The following is a 27,260-nucleotide window of genomic DNA, read 5'->3' on the forward strand; positions in this document are numbered from 1 at the left end:
GGTGCATAGTGTCTTCTACATTTGTATGTTTGTAAAAATGTGTTCTTGTAGAAAAGGACAAAGTTTACTTGGGTTCCTTGTGGGAAAGGGGCAAGAGTACATAAATACTCCCAAATGCAAATTAGCAAAAAGATTAAAACTAATTTTGAGAAGTGTGAACATTGTTGAGGGATTTTGAGCAAAATATTTTTAAAATTGACTTGGGGGGGGTCTAAAGCTATTTTGCAGTGATATGGATATTTCTCTGTATTTCTGGATTTCATTGTCACATAAGGCTATAGTGGTACTGTGATGAAGTAGCTAATTGCTTGACTATTAGCGACAGAGAATATTCTCACTTGGAAAATGAGATTTACACTGTATATAAAATGTTTAATGGTTAGGTGTTATTTTCTGCTGCTTCATATGGTGACAACGAGGCAGAGATTAAGTAACACTGTAGTGGTTTTAGGTTTGATTTAATTCATTAACCTAATATCATTGTGACATAGAATAAATTAATTCTTAGGGTTTATTCTTTTATTAGTTTAATTCTTAAAATAGGTAACCAAACCTGTGGAATTGCTCCTTTTTCTACAACTATTGTAATCTAATGATGCATCTCTTTTCAAATGTTTTGCAGGTACAGGAGAAAGTGGCAAAAGCACATTTATCAAACAAATGAGAATCATTCATGGTTCAGGATACTCTGATGAAGACAAAAGAGGGTTCACAAAGCTTGTGTATCAGAATATATTTACAGCCATGCAGTCTATGATCAGAGCTATGGATACGCTCAGAATCCCATACAATTATGAGCATAACAAGGTAGGCTCTCTGTTTTAAATATACTGGAAATTATTTTCCAATTATTATTCTGGGAGCTGCATTGGATGGCTTTGAATTCATGGATTCCCGGTTCTGGAAAGCAAAAGACTCTACCATCTAGCTGTAGAAGGTGACAGAAAGATATACATCCTGTGAAGTTTAAAGCAAGTGGATCAAAACATTAAGTCTCTGTTAAGTACCATTCTGTTGGACCTTTCCTCTTCCTTGGTTTTTACTGTAGTGATAGTAATAGTACTAGTAAATATGTATGTGTAGAATTGTGGACAATTAAATGGGAAGTCACGTGACTAAACACTCTTCCTTCCACACAGAAAATTCTCTCTCTCCTTATCTCTCTTTATCTAACCCTAACATGCTTGCTTTGTACGCGAAAGAAATCTTTTTCTATAGAGTCGTATTTAATCATGTGATCTCCTATTTGTATGCCAAATTGCTATACAGTAGCACCAAGATGACTTTACCACCATGGTGAAAACTAGGAGATATGTATAAACTGAATCTATAAAACAGAACAGGATTTCATAGATACAGTATTGGGGGTCTGGAAGTAAATCTGTCTTTTAAGTATTGTTTTTATTTCCGGTAAGTAGAAGAAAACTGAATGAGTCTTTTGCTATCTTATCCAAAATGACTTCTGCAAGTCATAAGAACAGTTCCCTCAAAGGCTGCTGAGAATGTCTGGTGTTTACTTGATATAAAAAGATATAAAAAATGGTGCCAGTTTTGCAGTTTTTAGTACCACGGTATGCCAAAGATTGAGGAAATTAGAAACAAGCAATCTGTGCTTGAAGGAATACAGCCTAAAAAAATTAACTTGATAAATATAAGCTAACAGAAGCACACCAGGAATTTTGCCTTCATACAGCATTAAGCCTGCTCATTGATGATATAAAGTCATGGAGGAACAGCTTGGATTAGACCAGTGATGGGAAACCTTTTGGGCTCAGTGTGTCAAAAATTTGGAAAATGCCTAACTTGACTCTGCTAGCATATCACCACCCACCCCAACAAAAGAAAAACAATTTTTTACATATTCGTTTATTTAAAAAAAAAAAAATCCAATAATGTGTGGTGCTATGTATTATATAAAGAAACGTCAAATAATTACAAAAATGAAATATGAGTAAAACTCAGTTTCTTTGGAACTCAAACAAGTAGAATAGTTGCTGTTGGGTGTTGGTGAACACTAGCATGTCACCCAAAACTTTGTGGCATGTCACCTTTGGCACACATGTTATAGATTCGCCACCGCTGGATTAGACTCAGACGTTTGTCTTGATCCCACCTCATCTCCCCTAATATTTTGCTGAAGTGTGCTTGGAAAAATTGTGTCCATTTTTTATCTTGTTTTTCTGACCTTGTGAGTATCTGCAGGAGAGATACAGTATTGGGCATTTCTTCCTGGTTATTCAGAGCAGCTTTAAAAATTCCGAGTAATTGAGTCTGAAGGAAATAGAGGAATGCTAACTTTAAAAAATATTGGGGATCTGTATGCCAGCAGTTAGAGAAAGGGAAAGTCAACCCCTTCCTGCCTTGAGCCTAATTAAAGCCTGTCACTTGCCACTGCTGAAGACAGTAAGTAAAAAAAAGCAGAACACCTTTCCACTGTGCTTAGATATAAAACTCTGGTCTGTTGAACAATTGCTCCTCTTGCAAATGGAAAGGGGTTGGAGAATAGAAAGTAAGGGCAGTCAAAAGGAGATCAGAAATGGCGTATTGTCCAAATTCCAGTCTTTTTATCAGAACACCATTACTCAGACTAAAGCAGACTGGGCCACCCTCAACCCTTGGCTTTTTTCAGAAGCCCTCTGCTAGGGATTAATACAAACTTCTGGCACCAGCTATTTGCAGTGTGCTATGGGTAAGAGGAGGAAAAGAATGTAAAGAGGATCTCTGAAAGAGGGAAGAGAAGGAGTGAAAAGAGGATCTCTGAGAGATAGAGAACACAGTAGGTCATGTTCCCTTTGGCTTCTTGACATATGATACAACCTCTAACAAATGAGACTATTACTTTTAAACTGAAAACATGTTGCTCACTCCTGAAGTATGGCATCACGCCATCCCAAAAAGGGAACTGGGATCAGAGAAGATATTCTGGGGACAGCTTGGAGAAAGAAAGGTAACAGAGCAGATGAGGGTAGAGTGGGTGAAAAAAAGAATATAAGGAGCTTGCTCAGGAGGCATTTCAGGTAGATTATACTGTAAATAATTTGGAAGCATACATGAAACTCATGATCTTTTATAAGCTGACCTGGGAGGATTTTGTATGTAATACTAGTATTGATTGCTTAGATCCATGTGAAAAGTCTTGATTTTGTTAATAAGCTTTGTGCAAGAGGAAGGGTAATAAATGTCACAATGTTATGTATATATTTTGGACCTCAGGATTCCTAATTAAAGAAAAAAGAAGATGGAAGGAGAAATCCAGTCAAAACCATTTGACTTATCCCAAGTTGCAATTATTTTTGAAGTCAAATTGTTAAATTAAGAAGTTGGTGACTGTTTAGCTTGCAAGAATTTCAATTCAATAAAATCCTTTGGTGATTGTTGTTAGCATTGTTACATGCCAACTATATTCTAGGTGTTGTACACTTATTCACTGTTCAGCATCTTTTAAAAATATCTGCTGTTTTTGACTGATCAGCACACGTCTCTTAGCAATTCATTTGTTCAGGGATATCCAGTGTAAAAGTAATTAGGTATGTGCATGATTTGAATGGTCAAATCTTAGGGCATATTATCAACTAGGAAAAAATGTAGCATTTGCTTTCTAAAACAAAACATTATACAGCACTCTGGTGGTGTTTCAGTTTCTGCTGGGGTGAAATGAGAGCATGTGTGTGAGAGATCTGTGGGGGTTTTACTTTTGGCTCTCGCTTTAGATAATTCACTGTAGCATTTCTCACTTTGTAGGGTGTCATTTGTGTGCAACAGCTCACTGCATGCACAAGGCAATTCTTTGCTCCGGTCACATAGAGGAAATTGCAGGGCTGGCTGGTGAGATTGGTGAGACACCATGGAACAAAGTAACAGAGGTTCATATGATCAGATGAAGAAATACGTTTCTGCTAAATATGGTTTCAGTAATAAGAAAATGTCAACTGCATCACGAATGTCCCAGCCTATTCATTATCAGAGGAATAAGTTTTTGTTAAAAATGACATTTCTGCACTCACGAACAGCCTAGAACTGGGTGGAAAGACAGTGGACTGCATCCATTCTCCTAGATCACACCATCAAAATCCAACCATTTAGTTGACAATTTGGGGTGGCACAATTTTGGATCATTCAGGCTTTAAGGGTTGTAACAGAATTGGTTTGCTTCTGGGAGACAACCTTCTTGCATCCCCCATCCCATCTAAAAAGCCACAAAATAAGATTTTTTTAAAAAAATGACCATCACAGCACATTGCCAGATGGCCTTTACAGCTCTCCAGAAAGTAAGGCAGCTGAGTTGCAGCCCCTGTGGCCTCTGAAACATTGCCCATCCCAGATCTTGAACAGAAGAGATGCCAGATCAGGGTGAGAGCTAATTTAGTCCAGCATTCTTTGTCACACAAGACCAGTGAGATGCTTTCAGGAAACATGGGAAGCAGCAACCATTTTCCACTCTTATGCAATAGTAAATGGTACTTAAAATACAGTAAACCCTCAATTTACATACCTTGATTCATTGGACTTAAGATGTAGCACACAATCTGAGTTTCAGGCAATAATGGACTTTGTAAAATCCCATTGGCCAGTTACCAGACTTCTGTCTCTACTGCACATGCCTCCCCCATTAGTCCTTTAATTAGGCTTTACCTTTTGTTAACTGTGATTCTGGGGATAGTAGATACACATAAAGACCAGTAGCCATTGATAACCCAGGGAAAACTATTTTGGAATTACTTAAATTTTTTACTAGGAAAATGTATCTTGGTTGGAGTAGCTGTTAATTTTAGTAAGTTATTTGCTTTTTCTATCAGCTTTGATTTTTAAGATTCTTCCAATTGCTGCATGCATGGAACTGATAGGTTTGAGAAGGTGGCTTGAAGAGTACCAGGGATGTATATGAATTTAATCTTTGCTATCCTGAAAGCTGTCTCACTGTAAAATAACAAAGAGTTGTTGATTGTTTTCCCTAATAAATCCAGATTGCAGTGAACTCCTAATAGGTTACTTTAAAAAAAAAATCCAAGAATTATATAACATACTCTAGTGAGGCTTCATTCCAAACAAGCATGTTTAGGATTGCAGCCTAATTTAATAGGTAGGAAACAGCTGGAACATTAAAACAATGCGGTGGTGAAGTGTGAGTTGAAGGAGCTACATCTTTTTGATTTGCTTTCTTTACATTTTTTTTGTTTTTGTTTTCCTCTGTGTTTTCATTTTTATATTGACTTGTTTCTTAAATTAAAAAAAAATCCAACAGAACAGACTATATCTTGTGTGATGCTTAGAAAGGCTTGTAGCAGATTCAGAAGAAGTTTGAAATAATGGTTTTGTTTAAAAAAAAAAAAAAGGAAAGAGAAAAGCACTGTTAAAATCTCCTTGATCATTTGTAACCATCTAAAAAGAAATGTATGGCTACACCTACCTCTTGAGATATGGCTACTGTCCCTGTGAGCCTGGAATAGTTTCTTGTAGTGGCTTATTTTATAACGAGATTCTCTCTCTTTCTTTTTGTTTTTTGAGCGATAATATGCATAGAGATAAGGATGGCTCCACTTTCACAAAGGCAGTAGACAGATGGTCAGGAATGTCTTCTTGTACATCAGAGAGAACAGATAGGTTTTTACGTTAGGCTGAAGAAATTATGTCCCTTCTTATATGAATGAAGGAATGGGAAAGGGCTAGCCACTGACGCTGCATCAGACTGGTGTAATGATGCAGCTGTTTGGAAAGTGAATGAATAACCAGCAAGTTTGAGAGTCTCAGTTTTTTTATAATTATGAGGAACATGTCACAAAGCTAGAAGGCCATTGGAAGCTTTAGTAGTGTCTCCTGCACTTTTGGTGATCCTCAACATTTACTACTTCTAGAATTCAAGAGCAAAGCAAGGCCAGTCTCTGGATTTTGTGTTTTGGGAAAAGATATCAGAAGAAATTAGACAGGTTTTTTGCCACTTTGTGGACCCTTTTAGCCTTGGACAGATTGCACAGGTGATGTTTTTCCTTCTCCCACTCTCTCTGGGCTTATCAGAAATGTTTAAGAAAGTTTTGAATTTTAGAGATGCTCTTGTTTGACCAGAATCCCTTCATCTATTAATAGGACTTAGATGGACCTCAGATCACATTGTAGATCATAATACTGCAAGATATTCTGAGATGGATGGATGGATGGATGGATATTCTGATATATGCAAATGTGTAATAGTTGTTGTCTGGGATGCATATAGGAAATTAAGAAGCTGAGAACACCTTTTTTTATTCTTAAGTGATACATTTTGCTATTGAATTCCTCTCCTGCCTGTTGTGTTCCATAAATTACAATCAGTAAGATGCAATATCTATTGCCGCTTTAGGCAATTAATTTGAAACTCTTTTTTTGCCCTCTCCTATTTTTGTTTAAAAGGACATTTTTAAGAATCCTGGAAGCAAGCAGCTCAGCCATCTTTGTGCTTTTTCCTCTCACCTTCCAAAAATAACTGTGTTGTATATTCGTAGCCTAGCTTGGCCCTTCTCTGAATTAAGTCAAATCTAGTAGTGCATCCTTCTTTGCTGTCTTCCTGTTGAGCTTCCTGTGCTCCTTGTACTTTGATGATACTGTGTGATTCAGCACTGTGTGTGGTGGCTTGTCCATTTGACAGTAGATAACGTTAAAATGACAGTATTTATGTAGTTCCTTTCTTCAAATCAGTTTGCTCCAGATGACATAAACTAAGTTATCTTTTATTCACAGAGTATGTGTGTCTGTGCATAAATGTGTGTGTGTGCATGTGCACAAGTATATGTGTGTCTTCAATCAAGTAGGAGTTTTTTAGGTACAATTTTTGTCACTTGATATAGACTCTTGACATAGACTCTTGAAAAGGACCCTTTTTAATGTCTATCTCACGTGAACAACTGCTTCACAGAAAAACTGCATTGGGGTTCCGATTGTAAAATGACTTGCATTATTGTCTTACAAGAGGAAAGACTTTAGCTGAAGTTCTTTAATGAATTGTATCATGATATAATTATGATTTCTTAACATTGGGAGATGACATCCCATTTTAGATAGCTGGTTCCTATTTAAGGTAGGATTAGCAAGACGTACTCTTAAACCAGAAGTCAAATATCTTAAAGAGTGATTTAATTCTGTTAATATTATTATATTTAGTTCTACTTCAGCCTTTCCAATATTGCTAATCCGCACTGCCATGGAGGTGCTAATTTTAATCTTACATTAAAATATTAAATAATGAAATGAGTTGGCGAGATATCAACAGAATTTTAAATGAGAAAAAAGAAAATTGGCCGTGTTCACACAAAATATATAACCATATTAAACAGATGGATTTACACAAAACACTAATGTGGGCCAGGGTTAACCTAAATTTCTTTTGCAGGGGAGGAGATCTCAATAGAAGTAAATACACTGTTCTTATTGCTAAGAACCTGGTGCTTCAGCAGCAGAAAGATACATTTGTAACCTCAAATACTCAATAAATTGAGTACCTGATGTTACTTGCAGCTTGTTTACAGATCTGGGTTGTGTTTGGACAATTACAATAGCATATAATTATTCTTTATTGAAACTATTGTGTAAAACTTTATATACAGTACTTATGTACATGGTCAAGAAGCCCTTGTATTTATTTGGTAGTTATTGCTTTGCTTTCTATTTTCTTGTTCTTTTGTTGTTGTTGTTCTGTTTAATTAAATAAAGGCAAAAACATTAAAAAACCCATTGTATTCCCCCCCCCCCCCAAAACACATTGTATTATATGAATACATCCTACTTGGTTAGTTTATGTTTCAGTGTATTGTGCAAAACTTTCATATAGTTACTTTAGTAACTAAGCATGTTATATGAATATAGCTGTTGTATATAGTTCAGAAACTTTAATGTGGAGACTCCTAGGCTTAATTATATAAACTGATCATATCTAGGGAAGTTTCTTTTATCATATGTGCTGGTGAAATCATGCTTATAATTAATTTGCTCAATTACCATCCAATTACTCATTGAGGAGCCATAGGAAATTCTTTGCATCTATATCTTTTTCCTTCTTTTTTATTGGTGATGGCCACTGTAAAATAGTTTAAAATTTATAGATTATTCTTTCTTTTGTCTTTCTTCATCTTTTTGCAACTGTTCATTTGTTGGAGAAATAATAGAGTTAAGTGAACAAAAGTCTTGCTATCCAAAGGAGAAATGAGAGATACGGCCAGTCTCACTATCCAGTAGCACTGACATACAGCCTCTATTTTTTGCTTGTATAGTGTCTCTTCCAAAGGCTACTTCCCTTATGGGTATAGTATCCTAGTTCAAAGTAGATGCACAGACCTGTTTCCCACATCAAGCCAAACCATTCTTTATTTCATAATAGTTTACTCAATAACCTGCAGTAAAAACCAAACAACTTGCATTATGTCAGGCTCTTTGGCCTCAACTTAAAACTGAAAGTGATTCTTTTCCAAACATGATTTTCCGAAAGTTCTCTTTAGAAGATTTAGTGAGATAAATAAGAGAGCCAGTTTGGTATACTGGTCAAGGCACCAGCCTAGAAACTAGAAGACCTTGAGTTCTGGTCCTGCTTTAGGCACAAAGCCAGCTGGGTGACCTGGAGCCCGTCAATTTCCCTCAGCCCTAGGAAGGAGGCAATGGCAAACTACTTCCAAAAATGCTCCAAGAAACTGCAGGGACTTGTCCAGGCAGTCGCTAGAAGTCAAGAGTTACTCGAAGGCATTAAAAAAAAAAATTGAGATATAAAGTGGGTTATAAGAATTCCAGCAACTGAACTGTTTTCCATTTAGAACCAATATATTTCAATGCACCTTATGCCAGAGATTTTCTGATGTTCTTTATAGCAATGTTCTTAGGATCTAGTGAGGCTTCTTCACTGATAACAGAGAAGATTGAAGCTGACTGTTTAGGTGTGACAGGCTACTGAATCTTTATCAGTCTGGGAATCAACTACTAGATCACCTTCCCCCTCCAGCCCTCCTCCCCCCACCCCAAAGCCTGAACTGTCTGTTCTTTTGGAAAAATATCTCCAGTTGAACCATAACATACTATAGCTTTGTGCATTGAGTAAACCCAATCACTGACAAGGCTTCAAATGATATATATCAGTCTTTAGCCAACCAGTGCCTTCCAAATTATGGAGTTTGTGTCATCTTCTAACTTCTGAAGAGTTCCAGGTTATTTTGGTTAATTTATTTGTAGCAATTCACTTCAGGTGCCTGAATCCCATATCCTACAGACTTATATTACCGGAAAGAGTTACTTGTCGGCCATTCCAGTTGCATATTAAATGCATGAATTCATAATATGAGGGCAGTAAACTTGAGGAAAAGTAATTCACTAACAAGCATATTCTTGAATGAGGTCACAAATTAGCAGTAAGTAGGTGATGTAGTGAAAGTGGCTTCTGCTTTTTCTAAAATATAACTGTAACAGAAATAATCTTGTTTTGTATTCTCTTTTATATGCTATACCTTTTAACAGTACATGACCTAAAGAGTATATTTGGTTTCTTCACCTCAATTGCTCCTGCTAGAACTGCTAGAATAATCCCTTTTACAAACAATAGAGATTTTGTTCTCAAAAGAAACTTGAGTTTCATGAGATTTCTGGCAAGCTTGGGCTAGCTTTTAGGTCAGAGTGGACAGCCAAGTTGGGAGATCTTTCAGCTCTTTAATGCAAAATGCAGCGTTAATAGATGGTAAAAGGATATACAGTAGATTTAGACATTCAGCAGACATTTGCCAAGTCCAGCAAAAAAGACCTTGGTGTTTAGAAAACAGATCTTGTTCCTTTACATAGTAATTTATACCTTATAGTTATTATCCCTGCTAGGTTTATGTACAGTGTTTTTCTATGCGTATATGCCTGTGCAAACACATATACATATACACAAAAGGAGAACCCCAGCCCTGCCAGACAAAATCCTACCAAAGTTAAACAAGGGCATTTGTTTGTTTTTAGTACTTCTTAGAGTGTGGCATTTTCCCAACCATATGCTGTACAGAGGTATAGACCTTTTTCAGAGGGTTGATTGTATGCATCTGTACATATGTGCACACAGATCTGATCGAGTTGTAAAATAATTGTATCACAGATCTTGTAGGGTTAGGTATGTGGCAAGAAAGGCTTCATGATGAACAGGAAAAATATAGAACACAAATTTATATTTAGTAAATTCTATGTAAGAAAAACTCTCCCGGTGGGGGTAGAAACCATCAACTGTTGAAAGGAAACTATTTTAAAACTGGTTTCTTTGCATCAGTAGGTCAAATGCTCAATTCCTATTCCTCCGTTATATAGTACATCACATTTTAAATTCACCATTCCCTTACCCAGAGGCTGCTATTGTCTTGGATCCTGATATTGGGGTAATATTTTTAATTGTCTATTTCTCAGATACTGTCTTGTGCTGCTTCTCTCTAAGGGCCCTTCCACGTGAGGATTCTATGCCAGTTTGAAAGCAGTTCTGGGCCTCTGTATTCCCATGATGTCAGCTGAGTGGGAAAACTAAGCTGATTTATTTCCAGGCTAGTTTGAAGGGGCGGTGGTGGGGAGGGATCTGTTTAGTTCAACTTAGTTGTTCATTTTGCTTTTGAGATGCTGTAGTTTCTATCATTAGAGGGAATTCTTGTCTCATGTCTTCTTTTGGCTTCTCTTGAGGTTCTGTAAGGGGAAACCTAGCATGATGGCTTGGCAGCTACCCCTCACCTCCCAAGTGACCAGGATGAAAAGAACAGGTGCAAAATTGACAAAATGTGAAGTTGTCTTTTCCCTCCTGCTTTTCCTATTCTGTCCTCTGGAGTGAGGATGAAGGATTTTTTTTCTTGGTGCAGGGCCTGAAGTAGCTCAAGGAAATATAGTAATTTTTGCTGTTGAATCTCAACATTTCAAATAGGCAGAAATAAAGACAGTCACAGTCCCTTCCAAGTGCTTCTAAGGATTTGGGGAGCAGTGTGGAAGTGTTCTAACTTCTGGCTGAATATTGCTAATTGGATATTTCCTGAAGACAAGAATCCCTCTCTGGGCATGTAATAATAATTATCTGAGTTTTGGATACCGGTTTTTGTCTAGTAACTGAATTATATTGCTACATGTTCTGTAGCCATCCTCTTCAGTCATACACAGATAAATTTGATTGTTTTCTAAGAGACAGTGATGGATCATGATAACAATTAAGATTTGGTCTTAAGTTTGTTTTTGTGAGAATCTAGTTAAGCTCTATTCCTTATAAGAGAGGGAAAAGATGATGTTTGAAACTGAAAAGTAGTCAAACACAGATTAGAGATCTGCAAAATAGAAAACAAATGCAAACCCTCTATTCAACCTCCAAGCCATTACTGAATTGAGTTTTATTTCAAACTATGGATTATAATTATTGAGTGACATGTAATCCATCCAAAATTGCAGTACGGATACACCTAAACTGATCCCCATTGACACATTTGAAGACTGCATTTCCTCCCATTTACATTATTGGCCTTGATATTTTACATGCCAACCCTAAATTTAACATGCAAGTTATTCAGGTTTGACATCTCTATACTAGCCAGGCTCAGGCAGGAGCAGCACACTCTGACCGTGGCTGAGCTCAGAAAACCAAATGAGCTTGGGCCTGGTCAGTACTCCTGCACATTCTGTTCTTCGGTGTCCTTCAGGTTGAGCTTGATTTCTGATGACTTCATGGTCAGGCCCATGTAGTTTTCTTGGCAACCATATGGAAACAGTTTGTCACTGCCTTCTTCCAGGATGTTTTTTTGACTTCCCAATCTACCTTACAGCCCCTGGATTTCTTGATGATCCCACCAAGTTCAGCTTGAAGGACACCAAAGGACAGAATGTGCAGAACTAGCACAGGCATCTTCCCACAGAGGAATTAAATAGCTCAGTAGTCAATTAAGTCATCTATTTTCTCATTATCCTACACAATCTAATTCAGGCTAAGTTTGTGCCCACTAGACAATTGGAAGCCAGCACTGATCTTTCAGTGCAAGCATTGTGTGATCCCTTTACCTTGCACTGGTTAGCTATCACATTATGTACCAATTACAGTTTCTAGAGTCTTTCCAATGGTAGTCCCACAAAAAGCATGTTACAGTAGCAATGACAGATTGTAACAGAAGTGTAGATAACTGTCCCCAAGCCAATCTAGCTCTGGAATGGCCATAGTTAGCATATTAGCTATAGTTGTACAAACATGCTCCTTGTCACAGCTGCAAATCGCAACAGCTGGGAGTCAAGGAGCACTCCTAAACTAAACATATTTTTGGTGGGTGCAACCCCATCCAAAACAGGATTCATCTCAATTTCATCCTTTCCAATAGCACTTCTGTTTTGCCTGAATATAATTTCATCTTGTTCTCTCTCATCCAGTCATTTATCAAGATCAGCCAAAGTTCAAGGATGCCAAATGCTTCTTTGGAGTTAGATGGTAGGAAGCTGTAGTACTCTTATTAGCATTCTGAATACACATCATTCCAAAATTCTGAATGATCTCTCCCAGCAATGTCAAGTGGATATTAGACAGCAGAGCAGACACGATAGAACTCTGTGGGACTTAAAAGATCAGTAACCTGGGTGTTGAACAATAGTCCTCCAGCACCACCTTTTGAACTCATCTTTACAGAACAGAACAGAACCACTGCAAAACAGTGCCCTCAACACCCAACTCTTCCAAGAGTCCCTGAAGGATACTATGGTCAGTGGTACTGAAAAACAGTGTGAAGTCCTGGAAGTTTAACAGAGCTGTACTCCCCACCCCCACTCATCTATTTTCTTGTGTAGGACATCTACCAAGGTGAGTACATGCACTACCAATACTTAAAATCTGAGATTGGCTTTAACTGTATACAGTTATCAGAGCTCCACGCTAGGTATGCTAGATGGATTTGCATGTAGATTCTATGGGTATTACATAGGAAGATCGTGTGTGTGTGCATAATGATCAGGGTTACTTAAATTTGCCTGTTTTTCAGCAATGAATATTATCTCCCTTGATCAGCAAGCAAAAGAAAAGCTGTACTAAAGCAAGACAGTACCCCTGTCTTTTTGGAGAAAAGATACTCGTTCCTATGAATTTGGCTTTTGCAGAAAGTACAATTAGTGTCTTTCTGGCAATGCCTTCAGCAATTGTTGGCATGAAGAGAAAGAATCTGTTTCTTTGCCTTTGTGTTCACTCTCACATGAGTAGAATGACAGTGCTGACACAGAAGCATAATTCACAGAAAAGGAGAGAATATCCTCTTCCCCCCCCCCCCAAGAAAGGAACAGCCTTACTGTTGGCTCACTCTAGGAGGCAACAACAGGACCATGCAGATTTTGGTTTCTGCAAGAACACAAAGGAAGAACATTTTTCTCCCCTAAACCTTTGGCATTTGACTCTTCCATTTCTGTACTTAAATAAACATTCAGTACAAATATGTGAAATAGATTCATACAACTAAATACAGGTAGACCTCAGTTAACAACAGCAGTTGGGACCAGAATTGCTATTGCTAAGTGATGCAGTTTGAAAGCACAACATCACGTGACCACACTGCTTAGTGACGGCAGTTCTGGCACTTCCAGTTGCCATTGTTGAGTGGATCCCACACGGTTGTTAAGTGAAGATGTCATGTGGTTGCCATTTGTGACCTCCTGCTGGCTTCCCCATTGACCTTGCTTGTTGGAAGCTGGCAAAGAATGGCAACCATGTGACCGTGCGGGCGCTGCAATGGCCAGAACTTCAAGAGCTAGTCGTAAGTACCACTTCTTCAGTGCCATTGCAAGTTTGAACAGTCGCTGAATGAGTGATCATTAACCAAGGACCACTTGTAATGTTTTCCCTGGTTCAGAATTTGCAAAATATTGAACTGTTTGTCTGGGTCTGTCTTGTTAGAGAAACAATCGTGGATAATGGAAAGACAGTATGTAGCATTCTCATGTCCCGAGTGTCATTTTCTCCAGTGATTACAACATTCTTGTCACATAGAACAAAGCTATTGAAAATAATTATTTTCTCTTGAGTGTACTACAGTGCAATTCTTGAGTTTCTTTTGAAATTACCAAAATAGACAGCTAATTCTTTTAAAGATAACTATGCTGAGATTTTCAAAACTGTACTTTCAGCCATTGGCCTTTTTATTCTAAACTTTAAGACTTTTTTGTATTAGCAACAGAAGAGTTGGCAGTGTTTTGCACTTGTGGAATCAATTATTCAGAGACTAGTAGAGAAATCATTGTTAAACAAGGCAGTACTTAAACCCAAAAGAATCTCTTCCCATTTTATCTCTCTATAATAATATTCATAATAGGGTCTACTCTGTTCTACCTGGAAAGCTAAGCAAGACCTATAATGTTCTCAGGTTTTACAGTGGGAACATAAAATTCCATCGAGTTCAAAAATAACATGTTTCTAAACAAATCTCACTAAATACTTACAAAAAGGCTTTAAGGTTAATTGCTTCCTCTTGCAGTTTAGAGTATTTGGGATGCTTTTGTGGCATGGGACACATCTATGACGTGATGTGTATAGCATGAGAAAAATTAGAACACTCTGTACCTTGGAAATCCAATTGTAAATCATACAAATTAAAAATCTGCACTCTGCATGTACTCATCCAAGAGGAATATGAAGTTACTCAGAACATGGAAACCTTGTTGTCTGAACCTGGGAAATTCTGTTCAACTATACATTTGCAAGCCAATATTCGCAGCTTGAAGGCTTGAAACTTGCCTTATTAAAAATTAAATCCATTATTTGTTAGAACAGAAATGGTGGGGGAGGGGAGTTCTGCTCTCTGCTATGGAGGCATATGCATGCACTTGCAAGAAAAGTCAGAAGCGAAACTGAGTTACATGAATTCTGGAATGAGGAAATTACAAAAGCTTTGTACCACATAAGTTGAATACTCCATGTTACAGTGATGTGTATATATATATATATATATATATATATATATATTTTTACAATTTTCAGTCTTTAACAGAAGAGAGAGAGTGAGGTGTATCTTTGGTTCTGGGTGGAAAATGTAGAAAAATGCTTTTAAAGCTTAACTTCTTGCATGCAGCAGGTTCATTAATTTGTTCAACACCATTATCAAAGAGAGCATGGAGTTCCAGTGCAAGACATGGCAAAAACCTATAGAGTTTTTACTGAAATTTAAGCATAACGTTTTAATTAAGCCAAAATGCAGTGAAAAAGAAAGAAAGAAAACTGCTGACGCAGAATTAATACTTTCCACTTCTTGTGGAAGATTTATTGACTGAATGTTCTCTGTTAGAAACTAAAGTGCCTTACTATCCCATTTACATTGCCCATTAGAGAGATATTTGTCAAGGAAGTTAATCCACATCAAGTCTAAACAGAAGTAAATTATTCATCCCTTTTGTTACTATCTAATATAAAATACAGATTTTTAAGAGGACACATATTGCAGTTTCAGTTTATCCCAAAAGTGCCTTATTGGATTAGATCTCCTAATCTTATACTATCAATATCTGTGAATTAGATCTGAAAAAATGAATATGCCTCACTAGGATTTATGATATTTAGCTTTCAACTTAGAACTTACTTGTTAATCAGGTTGACAACCTTGAAAGCTATCATTTCCCCCAAGACCAGCCTTTTATCTGCAGAATCACACACTATTCCCTGCAGATCCTTCTCAAATATCTTCTCCATTATCTTCCATTCTTCTGCTTGAGGCTTTATTTTTCATCAGCTTCCTTAAACCAGCTACAGATTCTTTCCAGGTGATTAACCTCACTCGCAAGAGATTTCCAAAAGTAATACACAGAAATCCTATAGAAACATGAATAGATGACATATTACATGAAAGGTACTTCAGTTTTAAAATACATGAAAATGTTTTCTTCCTGTATCTGGAGATCTTTTTTTGTAAAACATTGAAATATGTTAATAATATTATATAAGCAGTAACCTAATTTTTGATGAAGCTAATCACCAAGGACAATTGCAGAACTCCATGTGCTTATTAAAGTCCAGCTTTCATATAAATTAGTCTGGGTAACAAATCAGAAAGAAGGATAATTCTGCCTGGAACAAGTAGATCATCAGCCTATGGATGATTGGCTGGGGCATGATCTTGGGATATACCTCCTTTGGGATTACAAAAAACAATGCATGGGAAAGATCCCATATCTCTAGGACAACAGCCTAGATGAATCATAAAGTGAAAATCAAGTGGAATGAATAGCTGCACCATAAAGTCCCTAAACAGACCCATCTGCAAGATCAGATGTTTTCATCAAAATAATCAAAGCAGCATTGCCCTGCAAGCTTTACCCCTTTCATTGATGCATGCATGTAATGTCACAATGCACATGTAAAAGGGACAGATCTTGCACCACAATGGCATGATACTACTTTCATTATTTGAACCCCCTTTGAGGTACCCCCCCCCCCGGAGACTTTCATTCCTGAAGATGGATTTACAGTAGTTTTTGTAAAACAGTGAGAAATTTACAACCTTCTGCCATGAAAGAAGGGGAAGGTTGCTTTTAATGTATTTCCTTACTGGAAGATAAGCTGGTATTTTATTCTTATTTATTTATTTATTTATTTATTTATCAGACTTATCCCCGCCTATCTCCCCTCAATGGGGGACTCTGGGCGGCTTACAACAGATTAAAACAATAAATAAATACATAGTTAAAATTTATTTTAAAAATGTCGTTACATGTTTTTGAGTTACACTACTGCAAGCCAAGAAAAATCATGAATCTGTGGCCAGCTGTGACAGCTGTTAGAATGGAGTGCAGTACTGCTAAAAGGGGCTTAATTGGGTAAGAAGAGGTTAAGGTTTCTCCTGTGTTGTCAAGAAAGAGATTATTAGAATGTGGTTTATTGTTTACAGTATTTATTTGCAATATATATTGACATGAATTTTCATCTATAACATGCGGAAGACAGATGTTACAGACTTGGCAGGAATAAAACTATCATTGTTAGTTTATCATTGCTGTTTGTCACCGAAGACAAATTCCTTGTATATATTTTATACTTGGTCATTAAAGTATTTGTATTGTATTTGTATTTGTTACCTAGAGTAGAAAAAAAGGAAACAATTTCTCACTAAACAAGGATAATTTCTAATACTAGCAGTTATACTGTAAATATAGAAGTGACACACCTGGCTTATTCATCCATCTAAAATATGGACAATTTTTATTTAGAATATACTACAATGTATTTTCTATTTGTGTCACCATTAGACATGATGTGCTTTTCTGAGGCTTGTGGTCTGTTAATCTTATACTGTCAGATATTTTAAGAAGTATGTGTTCTGTCTCTTACTTAACCAGCGATGTTTCCCAGCACTATTTTTGCTCATTCGAAACTGGCCACCTTGTTACAACTGTCAGTTTAGAGCCTTTTTCCGGTTGCAGATTACCAACCTCATCCTATGCACACTTATTTGAATATTACCTCCATTGATTTAAAGGAGTTCATTCACTAGACTGTATTCATTGTATTGTTGAACAGTGTACTTCACAATGTGATAATTTTAGAAACAGAATTTTTAAGACAAACAAAGCCATTCTTTCACTAGATCTGTATACAAATCCAAAATAGGAAGCAAACATTTAAAAAAGTTTGTACAGAGCTTATTTTTCCATCCCATAACAATTTGTAGCTATCAATTTATAGCATAACTACTTCTTCTGCTGATCAGTTGACATCAAAATAGATGTTTGCCAAACCTTAACTATAATAATTTTAGCAATTATTAACATAAAACTCACTGTTAAGATACTGTACAATGCCATCATATGGGAGTGAAAGTTCTTTTGCGGTACTGTTGAATAATGAATATGGGTACAATTATGCAATTTCACCACACGGTGGAATAGAAACATGTAACTTTTTCAAATGTGTTGCTATATCCCAAGGAACCAGTCTTAGGAAATGAATATTGCAACATCATTTACTGGAACCTGTATGTATTTATAGATGTTCATTCAAAATAATAATAAAGTTTGGGTGACTGGAATGTCTCCTGTTGATGGTTAATGATGACAATGAAGAAGTGAGTCATTGTAGATATTTTGCATTTCATCCTGTAGAATTTTAAAAAAGACAAGTACAAAACTGTTATTATCTTTTTCATTTTTTTCTTAATCTTACTTTCAATCCTATCTATTCTTGTCACTATTAATGTGATTAATGCTATCAATTTAGAAAAACATTAAATATTAAAATAGAGCATTGTTTTAGTTGTACAAATGCAATTTCCACTGAAAATTGAGCCTAGTCTTTTCAACTAAAAAAGCCACTTTCTGGGTCATTAACAGAACAGCTATGTATTTGCTTAATATGCTACTCTTTACTTTGGATGGAAGCAAGAGGGCAATCATGTTTTAATGAGGTCCAAGACATGTAGGCATGATTGGTTGTTTAATCCTAATTAATGAGAATGGTGTACTCTAAATTGGTAGTAGCTTTTAACATGTGGTTTAAACATAGTCTTTTTTTCTGTTTAAGAAGTCTTCCTATTTTTATTTCTTCACACTATTTTAAGCAAATGTATAAGCAACTAGCCCAGCCTGGTTTTATCACCTAAAAGATATTTGCTGATTTTGACAAATTATGCTGGGCCAGATCTGGTTAGTACTTGAATGGAAAGATACCACAAAAGGCTTGAGATATAGGATAAACTGGAGAAATTAAGAGAATAGCAAGATGGTGGCAAACCATTTCCATATTGTTGCCAAGATAACAACAGGGACAAGTCCAACTTGGAGGAGACTTTATTCATTGCTGTGAAAAAGCTTTCGTTACAAAGCCTTTCTTTCTAAAATGTTACTGAATTTACCAGTTCCTTACTGGAAAGGATGGCTTGAATTTTCCATTTTTTCAGACTTATCACAGGGCATTTATTTTAAGCTTCACATATAGATTAGAATGAGGAATTTTAGAATTCAGCTCAGTTATGGGCTCAGCTTGAAAGTTATTATTTGACCCCAGTGAGATCTTGGCAGGTATTGGGATTCATGTTGTTTGGAAATTGGTTTAAATACCAGTCTTCAATCCTCCAAAGTATATCAGAAATATTATATCCAGTTTGATCCTCTTACCATGAAAAGCAGTGATGACTGGCATCCCCAGTGTGGCACTCATGGTCACCAGTGTGCCTGTAGACACTTCACTTGGTACCTCCTCAGCATCCTACCCAATTCTATTTCTTATTTATTTAATATGATTTCAGTTTCAAGGCTGCTGACTGGAGACCAAAAGCCCCAAAGCCAAGCAGCAAATAGCCAATAAAAGGGGCTTGACCCCCTAGCCCTGGGCCTGGGAGAACAACCAGGTCTTTAGCAGTTTGCAGAAAGTCAGAAGGATGGGAGCAGTACAGATCTCTAGTGGGATATCATTCCACAGGACAGGAGCTGTCACTGAGTAGGCATTAAAAAACTGTGGCCAGGTACAAAATCATGACAGACACTCATCCCATTTATTCTGTAAAAAAAAAAAAAAAAATCCTATGGGGCACTATGTGGAAACCTTAGAAGAGCTTAGTTGTATTGGAACAGGTTTTAATATTTGATATGCATAAGTGCAATGGAATCTGCACAAGGGGTCTAAATCAGTAGGATGGTGGACAGAACATTGTGATACAAACCCTGATCCTTTTGAATATGCATACAACATTGACCCACCAACAAAAGGGGCAGAGTTTACATCTCAATGCTTCATCTGCCATCTTGCCAGTGTTTACCCCTCCCTCTTCCCCCCACCACAATACGCACACTTGTTATTTAAATTCATTAGCATGATGCTATTGCTATCTCTGAATCCCATATTCATTAAAGGTCTTGGAAGTTTAGTTCCAAAGCAATAACTCATCTTGGTAAGAAGCTTTGGGTAACATATGATACTACTATCAAATATTTATCCTATCTTTGAAATAATAAACTTGTATGTTCTTGCAAACTGGGTGTTTTTAAATTTGTATATTGGACATTTCAGAAAATATTCAGTAAGATGAAATTCAGTAGTTGGAACATTCATTTATATGATTTAGATTTGTCCTAGTATTACCCTGTTTTGATCTGAAATTAATAGAATTGTCAATACCATGGAACATAATTGTTTAACAAATGTATGTAAGTTCCATAGTTTTTGGAATTTGTTCAAGGGGGAATAGCAAAAAATATTTTTCTATATGTATATATTTTAGTTATTTTTTAAATTGAACTATGATTAGCAAACATTATCAAGTAACTGAGTAACATAAATTCATGATGCATATTTAAAAAATATTTAAAATCCACTAAAAAGTAAATAGATAATGTACACATTAATATTTACTGTGTATCAAAAGTATTGCTGATAATAGATCTCTCACAATTAAGATAAAATATAAAGTCATCCCAGATTGAATAAAATTGTGGTTCCTGTCTCTGATGTTTCATTATTTTAATTTGATCTCTAATCTTTTCTAACATGGCAGTTGAAGAGGCCTTGTTAATCTGTATTTCAATTGTTAAATTAACTAAGGTTTTCCAGTGTTGAACCATCATTATTTTAGCTGCTAAGATTAAGTAAATAATGTGTTCATTGTTTTTAAGCTTAAGATTTGATCCCGTACATAAATACAGTAACGCTAGCTTTGGGGAGCATTCAGTTCCTTGTTTAATAATGACACTTATCTGTCCATAAATTTTACACCACAAGGGTTTAACATTATCATAATACCACCACATGTGAAGGAAAGACTCTTTTGTAGACATCCTCTCCAGTATTTGGAAGAACGTATTTATGTATGGATGTTTGCATATGTGTGTGTGTGTGTGTGCATGTGCAGGCATACACTTATGTATGCCAATCTGACTGGAGTAAAGTTCCACTGATGTATAATCTTCATTGAAGTTGTTGCATTGAAGCTGAGATGACTATACCTGATTTCCCTAAAACTCGCCATTCTGTTTCCTGCCTTTCTTTACCAAGTTTAGTGTCCTAAGCTTCCTTGGGGAATAGCCAAAAATATTATAATACAATACTGGAAAGAAAAATCTACACCTGAATTGTAGCAATCTACAAATTCTCATATGTGCTGTTTACTTAGTCCTTTTTTAATAGGTAGGACTATTGAAATCTGGGTTGCCAAAATCTAGACAACCACTTGATGGGAGCAAAGACATACTGAAAACACTTAACTTGGCTGGATCTAGTCCTTCCTGGGTTTCTCCAGCCTAGATATGCTAGCCCTGTAAACAAAGGCAAAAATTAGGGATTGTAAGTAATCTGCTCAATGTTTTTAGGCTTATTTTATCTGTAATATAAATCTCTAGACATTTTTAATTTTAATTTTATCTCTATTCTACTGTTAATTCAGATTATATTATTTGTTTATGATTGTATAAAACCAAGTTACATTTGATATTTGTATTTTTTTATTTTTCCCATTTTTATGTTGTGATTGCTATTTTAAAAAAGGCATTAAACAAAATAAAAGTTTTGAGCAGAAAATATAATGTAGTGCTAGTACAAAGCAGTATAACCTAATTCATTTTTACATAAATAGTGGGATATTTAATGTGAAGTTTATGAGCATGAGTCCTTTCTCCTAACATTTATGCATGTCTACATGAGTCACAAACTTGGCAACCGTGAAAATGTGGGTGCTATATTTAAGTTTTACTAAAGCAAGGTTCCTTAACAATACAGTTTGGAATTATTCAGAGGTTTTTTTGCTGTTTCTTTGTTTGGTCTAGTGGGAATAGAAAATTAGTGTTATATTTTATCAGGATTTTTCTTTTCTTTCTTTACTTTTTGCCTTTCAGTTGTTGTTGACTGCCTGAACAAGTCCCTGCAGGCTTACAATACTGTCAAATAATTTAGCAATTTTTCTGCAATTGTTATTTAACATAAGTCCCAGTGGATTTCATTTGCCTTGCCTGGATAAGGCATTTTTCCAAAGATCAGACTACTTCTGTCTATAATGGGCTGTCCTGTGTCCCCCGCCCCCCCTTCATGTTTTTGGAAGTCTGAGCTGGAGGACATCACATATTCTAATTGTTGTTGTTCAGTCGTTAAGTCGTGTCCGACTCTTCGTTACCCCATGAACCATATTGCTCTAGGCCTTCCTGTCCTTCACTGCCTCCCTGAGTTTGCTCAGTTTCATGCTCATTGCTTCAGTGATGCTATCTAACCATCTCATTCTCTGCCGTCCTCTTCTCCTTTTGCCTTCAATCTTTCCCAGCATCAGGGTCTTTTCCAAAGAGGCCTCTCTTCGCATTAGGTGACCAAAGTATCTGAGCTTGAGCTTCATTATCAATCCTTCCAATGATCAGTCAGGGTTGATTTCCTTTAAGATTGACTGGTTTGACCTCCTAGAGGTCAAAGAGGGGACTCTTAAGAGTCTTCTCCAGCACCACAGTTCAAAGGCATCAATTCTTTGGCGCTCAGCCTTCTTTATGGTCCAGCTCTCACAGCCATACATTACTACTGGAAAAACCATAGCTTTGAATATGCGGATCTTTGTCGGCAAGGTGATGTCTCTGCTTTTTAATATGCTATCTAGGTTTGCCATAGCTTTCCTCCCAAGGAGCAAACGTCTTTTAATTTCATGGCTGCAGTCTCCGTCTGCGGTGATCTTGGAGCCCAAATAAATGAAGTCTGTTACTGCTTCCATTTCTACCCCTTCTATTTGCCAGGAATTGATGGGTCCAGATGCCATGATCTTAGTTTTTTTAATGTTGAGTTTCAAGCCAGCTTTTGCACTCTCCTCTTTCACCCTCATCAAGAGGCTCTTTAGTTCTTCTTTGCTTTCTGCCATTAGGGTGGATCATCTGCATATCTGAGGTTGTTGATGTTTCTCCCTGCAGTCTTAATTCCGGCTTGTGATTCTTCCAGCCTGGCATTTCTCATGATGTACTCTGCATATAGATTAAATAAGCAGGGTGACAGTATACAGCCTTGTCGTACTCCTTTCCCTATTTTGAACCAATCAGTTGTTCCATGACCGGTTCTAATTGTTGCTTCTTGGCCCGCATACAGATTTCTCAGGAGACAGGTAAGATGGTCTGGTACCCCCATCTCTTTAAGAATTTGCCACAGTTTGTTATGATCCACACAATCAAAGGCTTTTGCATAGTCAATGAAGCAGAAGTAGATGTTTTTCTGGAACTCTCGTGCTTTCTCCATGATCCAGCGAATGTTGGCGATTTGATCTCTAGTTCCTCTGCCTCTTCGAAACCCAGCTTGTACATCCGGTAGTTCTCGGTTCACATACTGCTGACGCCTAGCTTGTAGGATTTTGAGCATAACCTTGCTAGCATGTGAAATGAGTGCAATTGTGTGATAGTTTGAGCATTCTTTGGCATTGCCCTTCTTTGGACTTGGAACATAAACTGATCTTTTCCAATCCTGAGGCCACTGTTGCGTTTTCCAAACTTGCTGGCATATTGAGTGCAGCACTTTAACACCATCATCTTTTAGTATTTTAAATAACTCAGCTGGAATACTGTCATCTCCATTAGCTTTGTTGTTAGTAATGCTTCCTAAGGCCCACTTGACTTCACTCTCTAGGATGTCTGGCTCAAGGTCAGTGACCACACCAGCATGGACATCAGGGACATTAAGATCTTTCTTGTAGAGTTCTTCTGTGTATTCTTGCCACCTCTTCTTAATCTCTTCTGCTTCTGTTAGGTCCCTGCCTTTTTTGTCCTTTATCATGCCCATCTTTGCACTAAACGTTCCTTTGATATCTCCAATTTTCTTGAAGAGATCTCTAGTCTTCCCCATTCTATTGTTTTCCTCAATTTCTTTGCATTGTTCATTTAAGAAGGCCTTCTTATCTCTCCTTGCTGTTCTCTGGAAATCTGCATTCAGTTGCTTATACCTTTCCCTTTCACCCTTGCTTTTCTCAATCCTTCTTTCCACAGCTATTTATAAAGCCTCATCAGACAGCCATTTTGCTTTCTTGCATTTCTTTTTCTTTGGGATGGTTTTAGTTGCTGCCTCCTGTACAATGTTACGGACCTCCGTCCATAGTTCTTCAGGCACCCTGTCTACCAAATCTAATCCTCTAAATCTATTCATCACCTTCACTGTGTACTCACGAGGAATATGATCTAAGTGATACCTGAGTGGTTTAGTGGTTTTCCCTACGTTCTTCAATTTAAGCCTAAATTTTGCAGTAAGAAGCTCATGATCTGAGCCACAGTCAGCTCCTGGTCTTGTTTTTGCTGTCCGTATAGAGCTTCTCCATCTTTGGCTGCAAAGTGTATAATCAATCTGGTTTCGGTATTGACCATCTGGTGATGTCCATGTGTAGAGTCGTCTCTTGTGTTGTTGGAAGAGTGTTTGCTATGACTAGCTTGTTCTCTTGACAGAACTCTATTAGCCTTTGCCCTGCTTCATTTTGTACTCCAAGGCCAAACTTGCCTGTTGTTCCGATTACTCCTTGACTTCCTACTTTAGCATTCCAATCCCCTATGATGAAAAGGACATCTTTTTTTGGTGCTAGTTCTAGAAGGTGTTGTAGGTCTTCATAGAAGTGGTCAACTTCAGCTTCTTCGGCATCAGTGGTTGGGGCATAGACTTGGATTACTGTGATGTTGAATGGTTTGCCTTGGATTCGCACTGAGATCATTCTGTCATTTTGGAGGTTGTACCCCATTACTGCCTTTCCCACTCTCTTATTGACTATGAGTGCTACTCCATTTCTTCAAAGGGTTTCTTGCCCACAGTAGTAGATATAATGGTCACCTGAATTAAATTCACCCATTCCTGTCCATTTCAATTCACTGATTCCCAAGATGTCAATGTTCAATCTTATCATCTCATATTTGACCACATCCAGCTTGCCTTGATTCATAGATCTCACGTTCCAGGTACCTATACAATATTGTTCTTTACAGCATCAGACCTTCTTTTCGCTTCCAGATACATCCACAGCTGAACGTCCTTTCGGCTTTGGCCCAGCTGCTTCACTCTTTTTGGAGCTACTTGGAATTGCCCTCCTCTCTTCCCCAGTAGCATATTGGACACCTTCCAACCTGAAGGGCTCATCTTCCAGCGTCATATCTTTTAGCCTTTTGACGTTGTCCATGGGGTTTTCTTGGCAAAGATACTGGAGTGGGTTGCCATTTCCTTCTCCAGTGGACCACATTTTGTCAGAACTCTCCGTCATGACCTGTCCGTCTTGGGTTGCCCTGCACGGTATAGCTCATGGCTTCACTGAGTTACACAAGCCCCTTCGCCACGACAAGGCAGTGATCCATGAAGGGGCATATTCTAATACACCAATGGAAAAAAGCTGTTATGTGAATTATATACAGCTGTGTAATGTAAACAATATGGTCCATGACAGTGAGTTTTAGATGATGTGTAGACTGCCTTCAGCTTTTGGCTTTTACATTCATCACTTTATACTCATGCTTCTATATCTGATATCTTATTTTTGGATCTAGGTTCCAATAATTTTTGTCCAGGATTTTGTTTACAAGATCTTTTCTGAGTATGCATATAGAGAGAGTTGATATGTGTACAGACTATAATTATTTCAAGCAATTAAATTAGCACTTCAGCTGGTTGAGCTAATAGCTTCATTGAAAGATGTGTGAAAATAATTAGCAAGCATTTACAGCTTTACACAAGTCAAGCTTTAGGCAAGGTGTGTTTAAGAACCATGTTAGATAGATAAAATAAATTATACATCATGTGGTCTCAGTTGTTTGTAGAAATACTTTCTTTTCAGTGTCCACACTTGGAAGATACCTAGTTGGAGACAACTGTACTAAAATACAGGTCCAGAACATTGTCCCCAGAATCTAATTTTCAGGGCAGGAGAAGAATGCAGATGTGTTTCAGTGACTGTGTGCAACTAAAGTTGATTCCTTGGAGCTGTCTGTCTGTCTGTCTGTCTGTCTATCTATCTATCTATCTATCTATCTATCTATCACAAACTAAACTTAAAAGAGAATAGAAAGAAGTAAAAAGTGCGAGAAAAAATAAAAAAGAAGAAAAGAAAAAATATAATAAAGAGAAAAGAAATATATAAAAAGTTACTTCCAACCTTCATCACAAGTATAACAAATTTAGTAACTCTTTACCTTCTTTACAGTTACAAACATTAATCTCTTCATCCCATATTCTATCTCTTATCTATAAATAAATCAATCCATAAAGCATCATCTTTTCAGTCCTGGTGTCAGCAGAAAGTCCATAAAGGGTAGTGAGAAGAACAACATACCTTATTTTAACCTTGATCAAATAAACCAACTTTATATTCCTTCCTTTTACTTCAAACAGTCTTAATCTTTAATTCATTCAAATATTGTCATAGAATTTTATTTCTCTTCATTTCTTCTTTGTCCCATCACACAGAGTGTTTCAAGGCTTTAACAAGCCTCTTTTGTAAATCCAGTAGGAAAACATTATCCAGGCCATTCTCTTGGTTTGTCATTTGTATTTCTCTTTTAAATTTTAAAACCTCAGCCAATTTCCTTTGTAGATCCAGTGAAACATCCTTTTCTAAATAATTCTCTTGGCCTGTCAGTTGTAATTCCACTTTCAATGCCATCTCTATCTTGTCAGATAAAATTTGTTGACATTTCTTCAATGGCATCTTTTAGACATAGTCTGTCCATAGAGGCAGGCATCATTACTGACATTGTTGATAGTATGGCTATTGTTTTCTGATTCCATTCTTTAAAAGTCTTCTTCAGTATTTTTATTGTTATAACATTTTGCACCATCTTGCAGGCTGGTATATATTTCATCTACCTAAAATCTTTAGTCCCCTCTAGTGTCCAGTTTTTGAAATCATGAAAGGTTTTATCTATGTTAAAAGCCATTTCCCATGAGAAACTGTTTGTACTTTATAATTAATTCCAAAATTGTTTTGTAAAAATTTCAATATTCCAATTTTATCTGGACCCCTAGTCCATTTATAACTTTCTAGGATCAAAATCTTACTTAGCTTTTTGCTGTTTATTTCAGATTCTTTAAATTCTTAAGCTTATGATTAAATTTTTCTTTCATTCAGGATTAAAGGCAGACTCACCTGGTATTTTTGACTTGTCATTCCAAAGGTCTCTAATAGCTTAGAAATACATAATGAGCAATTTCCGAAAGTAATTAGAAAGTGAGGTTTGCAAACTTAGTGTCCTTTAAAAGTCTCCACCATGGTTACAAGATTCCCAGCTCTCACTTCCATATAACAAAGTGAGCATAAGCATGTTTTTACATAGAAAACACAACTATTCTCATTTCTTTTGACAACATTCATTCCTTACAATGAATCACAGACTATCATTACCTTTCTACT

The 27,260-nt window shown here is 36.8% G+C and overlaps 1 protein-coding gene across 1 annotated transcript in view; it reads left to right on the forward strand.

Annotated features, from left to right (window-relative positions):
- LOC103054358 (guanine nucleotide-binding protein G(q) subunit alpha) overlaps positions 1-27,260 on the forward strand; it is a 125,022-nt gene that overhangs the window by 56,841 nt on the left and 40,921 nt on the right. Inside the window, exon 2 of the mRNA XM_088129944.1 lies at positions 623-807. Within this exon, the coding sequence (XP_087986070.1) occupies positions 623-807 (185 nt within the window). The remainder of the gene's footprint in view (positions 1-622; positions 808-27,260) is intronic.

Source organism: Python bivittatus, unplaced genomic scaffold, assembly GCF_059951505.1.
Source record: "Python bivittatus isolate LINGU-HERP-01145 unplaced genomic scaffold, Pbiv_v1 ctg000850_np1212, whole genome shotgun sequence".
Taxonomy (NCBI): Eukaryota; Metazoa; Chordata; class Lepidosauria; order Squamata; family Pythonidae; genus Python; species Python bivittatus.